The sequence below is a fragment of the Misgurnus anguillicaudatus genome, chromosome 22, assembly GCF_027580225.2.
Source record: "Misgurnus anguillicaudatus chromosome 22, ASM2758022v2, whole genome shotgun sequence".
NCBI classification, from domain to species: domain Eukaryota; kingdom Metazoa; phylum Chordata; class Actinopteri; order Cypriniformes; family Cobitidae; genus Misgurnus; species Misgurnus anguillicaudatus.
Genome location: NC_073358.2, coordinates 43,110,884 through 43,124,870, shown reverse-complemented (window position 1 = coordinate 43,124,870; position 13,987 = coordinate 43,110,884). Strand labels below are relative to the sequence as shown.

General features: G+C 38.7%; 2 protein-coding genes across 4 annotated transcripts; one reads left to right on the top strand and one right to left on the bottom strand.

Annotated features, from left to right (window-relative positions):
- Positions 1 to 210: 210 nt before the first annotated feature.
- poli (polymerase (DNA directed) iota) lies at positions 211 to 7,543 on the bottom strand. 2 transcript variants are annotated; one of them, XM_055198614.2, is made up of 11 exons: positions 7,409 to 7,543; positions 7,097 to 7,173; positions 6,063 to 6,179; positions 5,819 to 5,983; positions 5,399 to 5,542; positions 4,187 to 4,426; positions 3,822 to 4,000; positions 3,173 to 3,264; positions 2,958 to 3,091; positions 2,660 to 2,880; positions 211 to 1,140 (listed from the first exon to the last, which is right to left on the bottom strand). In XM_055198614.2, exons 1-11 carry the CDS (start codon positions 7,462 to 7,464, stop codon positions 361 to 363), a joined length of 2,205 nt encoding a protein of 734 aa, XP_055054589.2. In that variant the 5' UTR covers positions 7,465 to 7,543; the 3' UTR covers positions 211 to 360. The 2 variants fall into 2 exon arrangements, with proteins under 2 accessions (XP_055054589.2, XP_055054590.2); XM_055198615.2 differs by having other exon boundaries at positions 2,660 to 2,862.
- Positions 7,544 to 7,737: 194 nt separating this feature from the next.
- pgam5 (PGAM family member 5, serine/threonine protein phosphatase, mitochondrial) lies at positions 7,738 to 13,399 on the top strand. 2 transcript variants are annotated; one of them, XM_073860262.1, is made up of 6 exons: positions 7,738 to 7,974; positions 8,336 to 8,508; positions 8,638 to 8,763; positions 9,140 to 9,228; positions 10,673 to 10,810; positions 12,612 to 13,399. In XM_073860262.1, exons 1-6 carry the CDS (start codon positions 7,778 to 7,780, stop codon positions 12,750 to 12,752), a joined length of 864 nt encoding a protein of 287 aa, XP_073716363.1. In that variant the 5' UTR covers positions 7,738 to 7,777; the 3' UTR covers positions 12,753 to 13,399. The 2 variants fall into 2 exon arrangements, with proteins under 2 accessions (XP_073716363.1, XP_073716362.1); XM_073860261.1 differs by having other exon boundaries at positions 10,670 to 10,810.
- Positions 13,400 to 13,987: the final 588 nt, after the last annotated feature.

Sequence of the window (13,987 nt, the reverse complement as noted above, 5' to 3'; positions counted from 1 at the left end):
GCACATTTTTGCTCACACCTACAAAGTGACAATTTTAATATGTTATAATAAATTATTTATATGGTATTTTGAGCTGGAACTTCACATGCATACTCAAGGGACACCAAATACTTATTTGACATCTTTAAAAAGTCTTGTGAAATGTCCCCTTTAAAAAAAATCATGGTTTCAGCCATTAAGTATTTAATGACCCCAACGACATCCCTGTGAAAGATATACTTGGTTTATTATCAAGGTTCAATGAATAAAAAAATCTTAATAAACAAAGCATAATATACATTTTACATCTTTAAGGCATATTAACAGATATATATGTAACATTTTATAACATCAAAACAAGATAACTCTTTAGTTAACTGTTTAGTTGGGTTTAAAATAATTCATTATCTTGTTACATTGGTTGCCTTTAGCAACATACTTCTTATCTCTGTTACTCGAGGCTTTGTGTGATTGCTTTGAAGGTATTTTTAAAACAGGTTTCTGCTGTTTCCATTCGGTCAATAACTCTCTCTGAACATCAGCGGGGAGTTGGGAAAACACACAAGGGTCCACATTTGGAGGGACATCTGAATGAGGTGGGATGCTACAGCTTTCTGTGGATTTGCCACTCTCTAAATTTGTTAAGGACTGAGGTGAGGAAAAGGCCTTGCTGAGTTCGCTGTAATGAGAGGTCGAATTTCTGCTATACATTGATGTTGATTCACAGTGATCTGATGTTTTTGATTGGTTGAAACACAACATGGAGTGATTCGCTGTCTCAGCATGTCCATAATTAGGTTGTAGGGAGTCTTCATTTTGAAAACTAGAAACAAGCTCCATCTGAATGTGCTTAGGTAAGAGTTTGAAGACTTCCGGGTCAACATTTGGAGGGAGATTGAAACACACTCCTACTTTGGAAACGTCAGTCATACGAGAGTCTTGTGTGCTTCTGCTGTTAACATGTGTTTGTTCTTTACAAAGCAACTGCCTGGGAGATGTGGAAGATTCAGGGTTGTTTTGCAGAGGCTCTGTTTGTGTTTCTTGGGTTGGGGATACTGATGTGCAATTTAACATGCTGTTCAATATTTTCTCTTGCTTTTGTAAAACCTCGTCCTGGGTGAATTGAGAACTGCCAGCAGGCTCACAGAGATCAGTTTCCACCTAGTGACAAAGTAAAGAATTAACTTAAACAAATGACACCATATTCAGTCATTCTCTTTATTAAAAGGAAAACACCACTGTTTTTCAATATTTTACTATGTTCTTACCTCAACTTAGACAAATTAATACATACCTATCTTTTTTCAATGCGTGCACTTTTAATCTTTGTACAGCGCTACGTGAATGTGTTAGCATTTAGCCTAGCCCCATTCATTCCTATAAAATATTGAAAAACATGGTGTTTTCCTTTAAAGTCAATGATTTCTTTTGACTTTTGATACAGGCGGCTCAGAGATGATTATGGAAATGCCAAAGGCACCAGTCTTAAAAATAAAGGTGCAACTTAGGGGCAACCTTCCGATTTCTCTGCTAAATCCAATACGGAAGTGACTTAAACTGCAATTCATCGACTGTCCCCTAGAGGCTGTCTCCAAAAGGGAGTCAATTCCCATAGACCTCCATGTTAAAATGTCCAACTATACAGTAGAAAATAATGTTTACAGCCTGGTACAAAAAATTATTTTGGTCTTTATAGCCATTTTGCCCTTCATGACAACTGTAAGGGTGGATAATGTTTTTGTAACTCATCAGTTTAAATTATATTAAGTCTTAAAATTCTGCATAATTAAGGGCGTGGCCACTTGAGTGACAGGTGAACTGTCACTGCTGTCACTACAGTCAAAAAAGCGGGCGTGGGTGAAGCTGAGGTGGCTGGGTGCTGAAACCACGCCCGCTTTTTTGACTGTAGTGACAGCAGTGACAGTTCACGGTGACGCACGGCCAAATTGGTGACGACAGCCACTGCTATTGGCCTCAAAAACGCTATTCACAAACCTATGGGTGACGTCACGGACACTACGTCCATATTTTTGCAGTCTATGGTTCAGACCCACAGTTTGAAGACCCCTGCTTTAGACTATAAAAAGGTAAGAAAGAAATGTTTATTTTAATGTTTAATGTAAATTATTTTTTATAATGTGGTATTTTTTTAACAAATTACTTATCTGTGGGTTTCATTACTTATTTATAAAAAAATATGTGCCCTCATGATCTTTAATCAAAAATGCAAATCTCCTCCTCAAAACGATCTCTCTTTACTTTAAGTCATATGGTATGGCAGGTGGGCGGAAACCAGGAAAAGGTTGCAGCGATTAGCAATTAGCAACAAGACCCAACTTTCAATGATCCAGTCAATTCTCAATGGACGAATTCAAGTCCAGCCCAACCTTTTTTTCATTTTAGAAGCCGTTTCACTCGAATATACGTCACCACTGGGGGAACACTCGCTACTTCCGTAATGGTGACTTTATCATTTGACTGAGTGGTTCTTGGGGGATCCTAAAATTCTTTTTCAGTGGAATCACTGTGAAGCACCTTTAATTTCAAGAGTGATGTTTAGATGTGAATAAGACCAGAAAGTCTATGGCTGATAGTTGTATTGTATACTTTAAAATACAAATATAAATTATGTGTTATTTTAAACAAAACCTCTGTAATCGTGAGTGTCATACAGTCTCACCTGACGCTGAGATGCTGTTTGGGTTTTAGTGGGAGACTTCTGCGTGAAGAAAGAGACGATCGAAGACCTGCTGGAGGATTTGGCCTGCAGGTTACTGAAGCACACATTCAGCAAGGTCAGGTGAAACGGCTCACGTGTGTCCACCATTTTATGAAAGAGTTTCACTGCCATTGACAATAACTGTGGCACAGCCTCATTGCTTCCTAATGTAGAAAATAGAGCTAAACATGAATTTCAATAATCTGATGAGGTTAAAACAAAGATACGGGATATAACAAGATTGGGAAGGTAACTGTACCACATGTGATCTTGAGCCCGGTCTGGTTGGGAATAGGACACTGTCTGCTTTCTCGATTGAACCAGCGATTAGTGGCAGAATATCTACGAATTGTTAATCTGAATGTGTGTGGCTGTCTGCCATCTTTGTACATCCTAGAAAGATGAAAATGCCCAACAAAACGTGAAAGGTGTTATTACTTTAGACTTATGTTGTATAATATATACAGTACTTACCTCTCAGTAAGGCTGGTGAGAAGCTCCTCAATTTTATTTGTTACTTCTGCTAGTGTGGAAATTTTCTTGAACGAGTCCTCATCACTGAGAGACTGAAATGTATAGATTAAAAGAACTGATTTGGAGCACCACAGAATTAGCAAAGAGTGATACCATCCTAAAGGGGACATATCATAAAAATCTGACTTTTTCCTATGTTTAAGTACTTCTATAAACCTAGAAAATGTGAAAAAGATCAACCCAGTAAATTCTGAGAAAAAATAGGTCATTGAAATTCGGCTCCCCCTGTGATGTCAGAAGGTGATAATGCCGCCCCTTGAGGGCTCGTTATCGTTGTGCGTTGGTTTAATCTGCACTATCCAACCACAGCACTGACATTTAAGGCAGAGATCAGCTCATTTGCATTTAAAAGAACACACCCAAAATGACACATTTTTGCCCCCACCTATAAAGTGGCTATTTTAACATGTTATAATAAATTATCTATATGGTATTTTGAGCTAAAACTTGACATACGTACTCTGGGGACACAAAACATTTATTTTACAGCATTTATTTTAGCGGCATCTAGTGGTGAGATATATGTGTATATGTGTTCCATGTTATGGAATCCATAAACTTTCAGGAACACTGTACATATGGGCAATACCTGAGGAGGACCTGTTGGAGTGACTGGAGAGTCATCGATCCCACAGGCAAGATTCTGAATCCTTTTAGCGGTCACTTCCCCAAACTCCTTCACCAGTTCAGACAAAGGGTATAACTGCAGATCCCTCACATTAACCAGACCCATAGCTTTTAACTTCTGACCTGTCCTGTACCCGATTCCTGCAAACACAGTCAAAGCAGTGAAACAAAACATATAATAAAACATGCTGTTAAAAAGCAATTCCATGCAGATGTCAACCTTACCAAAGTTTTTACCCGTACTGATATCTCAGTTGTCAATATTTGGTGGCTTAAATATCAATGCAAGGTCTCTGCTTAAGTTTTTAAAAAATTGTATCATCTTACCGGGCACTTTAAGCAGTCCTGTGAGGCTGCTCATAAGCTCAGCAGTGCTGTAAGGTAAAAGCGTGGTCTGTTGGTTGGGTTTAAAGGTGCCTGACACCAGTTTGGCCAGGAGTTTGTTGTTTGCGATGCCAGCGCAGCCAGTTAGCCCCAGCGTGTTAAAAATGGCTTGTCTGAGCTCAGCAGCTATCACAGAGCCGATGGCCAGCCTGCAGTTCTCCTCACCAACTGCGACACTTGAGGCTGAGAGAAGAGAGACGTTCCTATTCAAAATACCTTGCATTCAGTTGAGGCAAGTGATTTATGTTAAGAATACCAGAGATGTATAGTAACGAAGTGGAAATACTTCACTACTGTACTTAAGTACTAAAAGACAGTATCTGTACTCAACTGAAGTATTATTTTTTCTCCTACTTCCACTTTTACTTCAGTACATATTTTCGACGAGTTTAATACTTTTACTCCGATACATTTTTATATGCTGCATAGTTACTCGTTACACTCAAATGTTACGAATCATTCCAAACCCACATTATCACTGCCGGAGCGGTGATACACATTAGAAACACACACACATCGTGGTCTAAACCAATCAGAGAAAGTGAAGGGCGGACCCCTCCCTCCCTCTCACTCACAAATATGAGCCGCGGTTGTGGACAAATGAATGTGAAGCGAAGAGAGAACCAAAGTGCGCGAGAGAGACCGAGAGAGAGAGAGAATGCGCGAGAAAGGGCGAGTGTGCGCGAAAGAAGGAAACCTAAATACATTGAAACACCTTGTATCTTTACATATTACCATTATATTGACTAATATTTCATTAATTCTGAATTCTCTATCTCCATATCAGTTAAATTAATTATCTGAACATTCATGTCCTTGTACTCCTGCTGCAGCCAAAGGAATTGTGAGTGTCCTTCAGCTTAAACATTTGAAATAATATAAACAATATTATATTCAAACTTTTGACGTTTTCTTTAATAACTACATTACACAATACTTGTACTTTTACTTTCAGTACTTGAGTAGTATATTTTTAAAAAAACTACTTGCAATACTTAAGTATACAAAACATGTTTAATAATTTAGTACTTCCACTCAAGTGCTGGGCTTAAAGAGCACTTCAACTTCTACTCAAGTCACTTTTTTGATAGAGCAATTGTACTTTTACTCAAGTCTGGGTCCCTAGTACTTTATACATCTCTGAAGAATACTCACGTTCATGTTTGTATATGTGTCCAATGAAAGTGACATCTGAAATACGGGTCTCCTGCAGTCTTCTCTCTACTATTTCGGTAACGTCCACAAAGTTTTCATCAAACCCGAGCCTCTCCACCATGGGGCTGTATGACATCAGCAGCTCTGGTGCAGACACAAAGTCTAGATTAAAATCTTTTCAAACTTTTAAGTATATTTGCTACTTTATACTACTTTTGTTTTTGGACTACTAAGAGAATTTTCAGGCTTTATCGATTGATGATTGGTTCTTTTACCTGAAAGGCAAGACTTCCATCGCAAGAACGGACATATTGAGCGTTGCATTTAGTCCCATTTATAGTAATAGCAGTGCTTAATCTTGTTTTATCATTCAATATCTTTGTTGCAGAAGCTTTTATTTTTATTGAATGAATAAATTACCTGTGACTTTATAGGACATTTCTCTGTAATGGGTGAGATCTTCTCCTTTCACCAGCACGAGCTGAGGACATTTCTCCAATGCATCAGTAACCGACATCAACTTTGTCAGACCTTGCTCTCTCGCCACATAATTACAAGTCACAATAATATACTTCTGCTGTATACCTTAGAGAGAAATAAAATACAGAAGAGATTATTGCACGCATTGCATTTAAGAATAGAGATGATATTGTGTGCTTTTTACCTAGGGGTTTATTTCGAAGAGCTGGATTACGGATCATCTCAACTTGCGCATAGAAACAGTCCAGGTCGAAATGCAGGATTATTCTCTGGGATGTGGCTGTCACTTTGTCAGGGAGTCCTAAAATGACAAGACACCAATGGTGAGGTATATTTACTTGACAGATGTTGCCCTGCTGAAAAATATCGAAAATAAATTATAATGGTTTCATTATGAATACCATTATAAACCCTCAGCTGTTAACCATCTTCATGTAGTGGGTTTGTGGGGGCTCATTTCAGTAGAATTAAGTGGATTTCTATTGGTTCCCATCCATCAGATGACATCACACCAGTAAAACAAAATACATACCAGTAGAGACCCACAAAGCCTATTATAGTTTCCATTAAAAAACTATTACATTAATATGCATTTCTGTGTTGGTTTATGTTGTTTTTTTAGCCATTTTCTTCGGATGCTCACCCGATTACGCGCCTGAACTGAAGTGAACTTCCGGTCTGTATTTATTTATCGGTCTGGCTAGTGGCTAAACTGATCTGAAGAAAAAGCTTGTCAAAATAAAATGTTTTGATTTGCTAAAGACAAGGGGAGACAACGAGCATAATTCACAACTGTGTGGGAGAGGTTTGGCAGCAAGGACCTGTAGCTAACATTGCATATTTATTTATTTTACACACAGTAACGTTAGCTCAGTGTAATAGATACGTGTTAAATATGATATATGAACGAATGTAATTTACTTGTCATTTATTTCCCTTGTTATCAGAAATAAACTACTGTAACATGTTGTTATTAATTCTACGACGAAGTCTACCGGAAGTTGAGTTTAGTCCACAAAAGCCGATTATTTATGTTGTTGCTGCTGTGCTGATTTGACTAAATTACGAGACACAAGACTGCAAAATAAATTATCATCTGAAAATGAGTCTACTAAGCACTGTCTATGAAGTTAATGCCACAATCGTATTTACTCTCTGTATTAATCTTATTGACATAAAGAATCTTATATCACAAGCGTGCAAAGTTTGTGAACCCACCTGTCTCAAGCATATCGGACTCTAAGCTGCGATCCCAGTCATTTTCATTTTCCTCGTCTGTGTCCATATTTACTGCACTACAGTCAAACACAAAGATGTATAATCAAAACTACACAACACTTTTTAAAGTCAAATGTCAGTCTGCAAAACACGTCTCCACCAAACAAGATCAAAACATAAACCCCACTGCAGTGCAAAACGAGCAGACTCTGCTACAGTGCCACCTATTGGGCTGTAGCAAAATACAGAATAATATTTATTATTAATTAATGGCAAGTATAATTATTAAATGATTAATGATAAAATAAATACATTTTGTTTGACAAGCCGCTTAAGATAGTATCTTTGTTGTTCAGAAGACGGGACATAATTTGTACGTTTGAAGACTTTTATTTTGAAAGGCATTTATTGCACGACTTGTATTGTTACGTTACTTCATTAATGTAGTAGTCGTGACTCTGCTGTTGGAAGTTTATTTAATACTGAAACCGTGTTTTAAGTATATTATAAGCTCTCGCACAGGGTCTGGAAACATCATCACATATGTGTCATGACTGGAGGCGCGTTATTATTTAGCTGTATGTTAGTTTGGAAGGAAGAAATAGTTTAACTTCCGCAGCACAGAGACTCGTTGTGCGTCATAGCCGCTTGCCTCAGTGTAGTTTCATTTCATTTTGAAACATGTCGTTTCGAAGAGCGCTCCGGTTGGCGTGCGGGTTCGCGGGCGGATCTGCTGTGCTCGTGTGTGCGGCGGTCGCGGCGGACACGCGCGGGTTTTTCGGGGAGCCCTACCGGTTCAGACAGACCCCCGGTGCCGTGCATGCAGCACAGCCACCGTCGTGGCCCAGTGTAAACGGTTGGGATAATAACTGGGACAAGTAAGTAATGTGAGGGCTATTTATAATTTAGTAATAAATTAATTTTTTTAAATTGTTCATCCACATTGACGTAACTGCTAAGAGCAATACATTTTTTAATGGTTTTTATTGCAGATACCATTATGAGCCATCTGTTTATCAGTTAAGCATTACAAAATTCCTTTATGTAGTGTGTTGGGTCTTGTTCCAGTATGATCTAATTGTGATCTACTGGTTCCCATCTGGTTCAAACTAACAAGTTACTGGTGGAGTCCCAAATAGACCATTATAGTTTCCATCAAAATTCATACAATTACCATTACATCCACCAATAAATTTATATGTGAATAGAGGCTTGATACATTTTTTTAATTTTTTACAGACGAGATCCCTCTTCTATGGTAAATGGGAGAAGAAAAGAAAGCACTGGTGACAATGGAAGTCCAGATGTAGAGAACAACAAACCCAAAGCCACGCGCCACATCTTCCTTATCCGACACTCTCAATACAACCTCAATGGAAATGGAGACAAAGAAAGGTTCCTCACTCCTTTAGGTACTACGTTAATTTATTATCTTAAGTTAAGATAGTTTAACTACTTCACTGCAGATTGTTAGATTAAACATTGCATTATAACATCGAGCAGTGCATCACTTTGCTTGTTGGTTTGTGTTTTTGCTATAGGTCGTGAACAGGCTGAACTGACAGGACAGAGATTAGCAGCGCTGGGACTGAAATATGATGTGATGATTCATTCCTCTATGACAAGAGCTACAGAGACGGCCAACATCATCAGCAAATACTTACCAGGTATGGTCTCATTCAGAGAAGTTGAACTAACATGAACCTATTAGACCCGTGCTGGTCTACACCCACGATTTAGGTCATTTGATGAAAATGTAATAATGAGAGAGTTGTATTATTATTATTTAGACTGATGGTTAACAGGCTGAAACATTTATGTTAAATCCAAAGATGACAATATATTTATTTCTGCTGTAAATTAGTCTATGGGATTGACTCTCTTTGGGAGTCTGTCTCTGGTGGCCAGTCGATGAATTGCAGTTTAAGTCACTTTGGAGTTGGATTCAAGAGAGACCTGAAGGTTTACGCTTAGTAAATGCACATAGTAAATGTAAAGCGTAATTACAATAAATTTATTTTTATCTGTGTGTGTGTGTTTTAGACGTGGAGCTTGTAAGCTGTGATTTATTGCGAGAGGGTGCGCCTATTGAACCAGTGCCACCTGTCGCTCACTGGAAACCAGAGGCAGTGGTCAGTAAAATGCATTTATATATATATATATAATTCTGCTGGTGTGCAAAATCAGCCCAAGATTCTTTAGCAAACATTAAAGGACAAGTTCGGTGTTTTACACTTAAATCCCTGTTTTCAGATTATTTACGATGAAATAGAACGGCTTTGACTGAAATTTCGACATATGCGGCTGCCGCGAGAATTTTCGGGTGTTTGTTGTTTCACTTCCCACCTCTACAATGGGTATATAGGTGCACAGGAACAATCCTTCCTAAAATGCATTAAACTTTCTTTTACAAAGTCGTGAAACTCACCGAGTGGTCAGGGGTGTTCACTGATATGCTCACACAAAAAGCGCTGCAAAAGATGCATTCCAACAGGTTTTATCGTAGTTTTGTCCAACTCCATTGACTTGTATTAGATGTGCTGTGAGGTACGGTAATCCACCTTTGCCGAGAGTTCTCGGGCCAGCATCATATGTCCAAGTTTCGGTCAAAACCATTCTATTTCATCATAACCAATCTGAGGGCAGGGCTTTGAGTGTAAAATACCGAACTTGTCCTTTAAATGATGAGTTTTTTAATGATGAGTTTGATTAAATGAAAGTTTTTTTTAACACTTAAAGGAATAGTCTACTCATTTTCAATATTAAAATGTTATTACCTTAACTAAGAACTGTTGAATCATCCCTCTATCATCTGTGTGTGTGCACGTAAGCGCTGGAGCGCGCTGCGACGCTACGATAGCATTTAGCTTAGCCCCATTCATTCAATGGTACCATTTAGAGATAAAGTTAGAAGTGACCAAACACATCAACGTTTTTCCTATTTAAGACGAATAGTTATACGAGCAAGTTTGGTGGTACAAAATAAAACATAGCGCTTTTCTAAGCGGATTTGAAAGAGTAACTATATTTTATGGCATAATAGCACTTTTGGGAGTACTTCGACTCGGCGCAGTAACACCCTCCCTCTCCCATTATGAGAGTGAGAAGGGGAGCGGACTTTTCAGGCGAGTCGAAGTACTCCCAAAGGTGCTGTTACGCCATAAAATATAGTTCCTCTTTTAAATCCGCTTGGAGGGGCGCTGCGTTTTGTTTTGTACCACCAAACTTGCTCGTATAACTATTCGTCTTAAATAGGAAAAACGTTGATGTGTTTGGTCACTTCTAACTTTATCTCTAAATGGTACCATTGAATGAATGGGGCTAAGCTAAATGCTATCGTAGCGTCGCAGCGCGCTCCAGCGCTTACGTGCACACACACAGATGATAGAGGGATGATTCAACAGTTCTTAGTTAAGGTAATAACATATTTTAATATTGAAAATGAGTAGACTATTCCTTTAAATCCAGTTGTAAATACTGAACCGTTTGATGTCTCATTGAGAACACTGACATTTTTGAGTGAGGTTTGTTTTTCCTCACGTGAATGGTTGTGAAACTCCTGTGTCGTTTCAGCAGTATCACGAGGATGGGGCGCGGATTGAGGCGGCCTTCCGTCGGTACATCCATCGAGCTGATGCCAAGCAGAAGGCGGATAGCTACGAGATTATTGTCTGTCATGCTAATGTCATCCGCTACTTTGTGTGCAGGGCTTTGTGTTTTGTTTGTCTTGTTTGGTTATAGTCAATTCAAAACATTGTAATCGAAAGTATGCCTTTGTTCATTTGTATTGTATTTGTGTGTACAGTACTGTGCGGAAGTCATTAATTGCTTCACTAATTTAGATGTTTATTTCTGTATTTTTGGTAAAGCATGTGGTTCAGATTTTCCCGTGGTACGTTATAGTAACAAAAGTTACAGACATTTCATGAATATGGGATGCAAAGTTGTCTGCAATAATGGTGCATGCAAAGGTAAACAACACTATTGTTCTAGCAAATTGCCACACTTATATTCATGCATTTGGCTTTTATCCAAACAATGCATTTAAACCCATTTTATCATATACACTCACCTAAAGGATTATTAGGAACACCTGTTCAATTTCTCATTAATGCAATTATCAACCAATCACATGGCAGTTGCTTCAATGCATTTAGGGGTGTGGTCCTGGTCAAGACAATCTCCTGAACTCCAAACTGAATGTCAGAATGGGAAAGAAAGGTGATGTAAGCAATTTTCAGCGTGGCATGGTTGTTGGGGCCAGACGGGCCGGTCTGAGTATTTCACAATCTGCTTAATTACTGAGATTTTCACGCACAACCATTTCTAGGGTTTACAAAGAATGGTGTGAAAAGGGAAAAACATCCAGTATGCGACAGTCCTGTGGGCGAAAATGCCTTGTTGATGCTAGAGGTCAGAGGAGAATGAGCCGACTGATTCAAGCTGATAGAAGAGCAACTTTGACTGAAATAAGCACTCGTTACAATTGAGGTATGCAGCAAAGCATTTGTGAAGCCACAACACTCACAACCTTGAGGCGGATGGGCTACAACAGCAGCAGACCCCATTGGGTACCACTCACCTCCACTACAATTAGAAAAAAGAGGCTACAATTTGCACAAGCTTACCAAAATTGGACAGTTGAAGACTGGAAAAATGTTGCCTGGACTGATGAGTCTCGATTTCTGTTGAGGCATTCAGATGGTAGAGTCAGAATTTGGCGTAAACAGAATGAGAACATGGATCCATCATGCCTTGTTACTACTGTGCAGGCTGGTGGTGGTGGTATGGTGTGGGTGATGTTTTCTTGGCACACTTTAGGCCCTTTAGTGCCAATTGGGCATCGTTTAAATGCCACGGCCTACCTGAGCATTGTTTCTGACCATGTCCATCCCTTTATGATCTCCATGTACCCGTTCCCTGATGGCTACTTCCAGCAGGATAATGCACCATGTCACAAAGCTTGAATCATTTCAAATTGGTTTCTTGAATATGACAATGAGTTCACTGTACTAAAATGACCCCCACAGTCACCAAATCTCAACCCAATAGGGCATCTTTGGGATGTGGTGGAACGGGAGCTTCGTGTCCTGGATGTGTATCCCACAAATCTCCATCAACTTCAAGATGCTATCAATATGGGCCAACATTTCTAAAGAATACTTTCAGCACCTTGTTGAATCAATTCCACGTAGAATTAAGGCAGTTCTGAAGGCAAAAGGGGGTCGAACACAGTATTAGTATGGTGTTCCTAATAATCCTTTAGGTGAGTGTATATTACATGCATTCCTTAGGAATCAAACCCATAACCTTGTTGTTGAAACCTGCCATGCACTGTTTGTGCTATGGATATAATTGATGCCTTGAATTGACAACTTCTGTGTTTTAATGAAGTTATTTGTTATTGTGTGCGTTTTGTGCACATGTTATACAATATTCGCTCTTTCTAACAACCCTAGGAAGCATCAGCCAAGTACTATGAGTGTAACCCAAATATGTTTTTCTCAGGGCTTTGCAGTTTCCTCCAGAGGGCTGGCTGAGGATGGGCCTGAACAATGGCAGCATCACCTGGCTCACAATTCGTCCCAGCGGTCGCGTGGGTCTCAGAGCCTTGGGAGACTCCGGCTTCATGCCTCCAGATAAACTCACCCGGTGACCTTCTCAATGTAGATGCACGTGGCCTCCTTACAGTGAACAGATTTGCAAAGTGTTTGGATTATTTCAAAATGTATTGAATTATTCATATGGTTTTAAGATTCACAATATTTCAGAAATGGAGTCCTGGAATTTTCAGTGAGTTCATCACCAAATTATTGCTGGTTTGTAAATCCTTATACATCACTGCAATTGAAGAGAACATTACTGTGAAAATTTCAGTCCTTTGCATTTGCTGGTATGAAAATCAGTTGTCCATAAGTGTCTTGAGTGTAATTTTTTTGTATTTTTTAAACTTGCAAGCAAAGGAATATTTGATATTTTGACACAAACACCCCCTGTGCCATGAGGCATCACCATTGAAACCGTGATGGGAAGATGTTATTAACCAGCAAGTGTACTTTAGTTTATAACTCTTCCCAGGAGATTTAGGCAGATTTCTGAAAGCCTTGCTGTTTGTATTTGTTGCAGTTGATGTCTCACGGACTGTTTACTTGGAATTATCCAAAAGTTTTAAAAGAAAAGTGTGAATTTGCTGAATTTGTAAACATTAGTAAGTTGTTTCTGTACATGTCATTTCAAGTTTGTTGCCCGACTATTTACATAAAAAACAAGTCTAATAAATAAACTGTTTTTGCATTTGTTAAAGAGCCCCTATTACGTTGCTAAAAGAACGTTATTTTATGTATTTGGTGGAATGCAATGTGTTCACGTGGTTTTTGGTTAAAAAATATTTTTTCCACATACCTGCATTTGTGATTGTAGAAATGACAAACAAGCGCTACTATGCAACGCTCAAAACTCGCGTTTAAATCATGGTTTAAATAGTCAGTAGTAAATTCTTGAAATATGAAAACATGGGCCACTTACATGATAATGTTCATTGTGTCCACGTCAACGGGTTGCGCAAGTAAACTGTTGCCTACAATCCTTGCGTTCATTGTAGTCCAAGAAGAGAGTTTACCTTTAGAGATGATAACTAGCTTCATTGTATACTATGGGATTTGTAACTTGCATATCGTTAACATGTACTAACATTCACTTACTACGACGGCATTTTGGTGCCACCTAGCAAAAAATAAATAAATACAGTTTTGAGAACAAAAAAGCCAAAACGTACCAAGAAAAAAAGCAGCAAAACGTATCGAGAACAAAAAGCGCCAAAACATTTCAAGATCAAACTCGTAATATTTTAAGGATTGCACAGAGTTATTCTCATAATTACGACTTGGTTTT

What these genes read in the sequence shown, in the direction of transcription:
- poli (XM_055198614.2), bottom strand. Translation starts at nt 7,464, where the DNA reads ATGTCCCGTCTTCTGAACAACAAAGATACTATCTTAAGCGGCTTGTCA. An exon ending in ACACATATACAAACATGAAC is followed by an intron (nt 4,427 to 5,398) that starts GTGAGTATTCTT and finishes CTCTTCTCTCAG; the next exon opens with CCTCAAGTGTCGCAGTTGGT. An exon ending in CTCCAACAGGTCCTCCTCAG is followed by an intron (nt 3,265 to 3,821) that starts GTATTGCCCATA and finishes TATACATTTCAG; the next exon opens with TCTCTCAGTGATGAGGACTC.
- pgam5 (XM_073860261.1), top strand. Translation starts at nt 7,778, where the DNA reads ATGTCGTTTCGAAGAGCGCTCCGGTTGGCGTGCGGGTTCGCGGGCGGA. An exon ending in TGGGATAATAACTGGGACAA is followed by an intron (nt 7,975 to 8,335) that starts GTAAGTAATGTG and finishes AATTTTTTACAG; the next exon opens with ACGAGATCCCTCTTCTATGG. An exon ending in ACTTTGTGTGCAGGGCTTTG is followed by an intron (nt 10,811 to 12,611) that starts TGTTTTGTTTGT and finishes CTCAGGGCTTTG; the next exon opens with CAGTTTCCTCCAGAGGGCTG.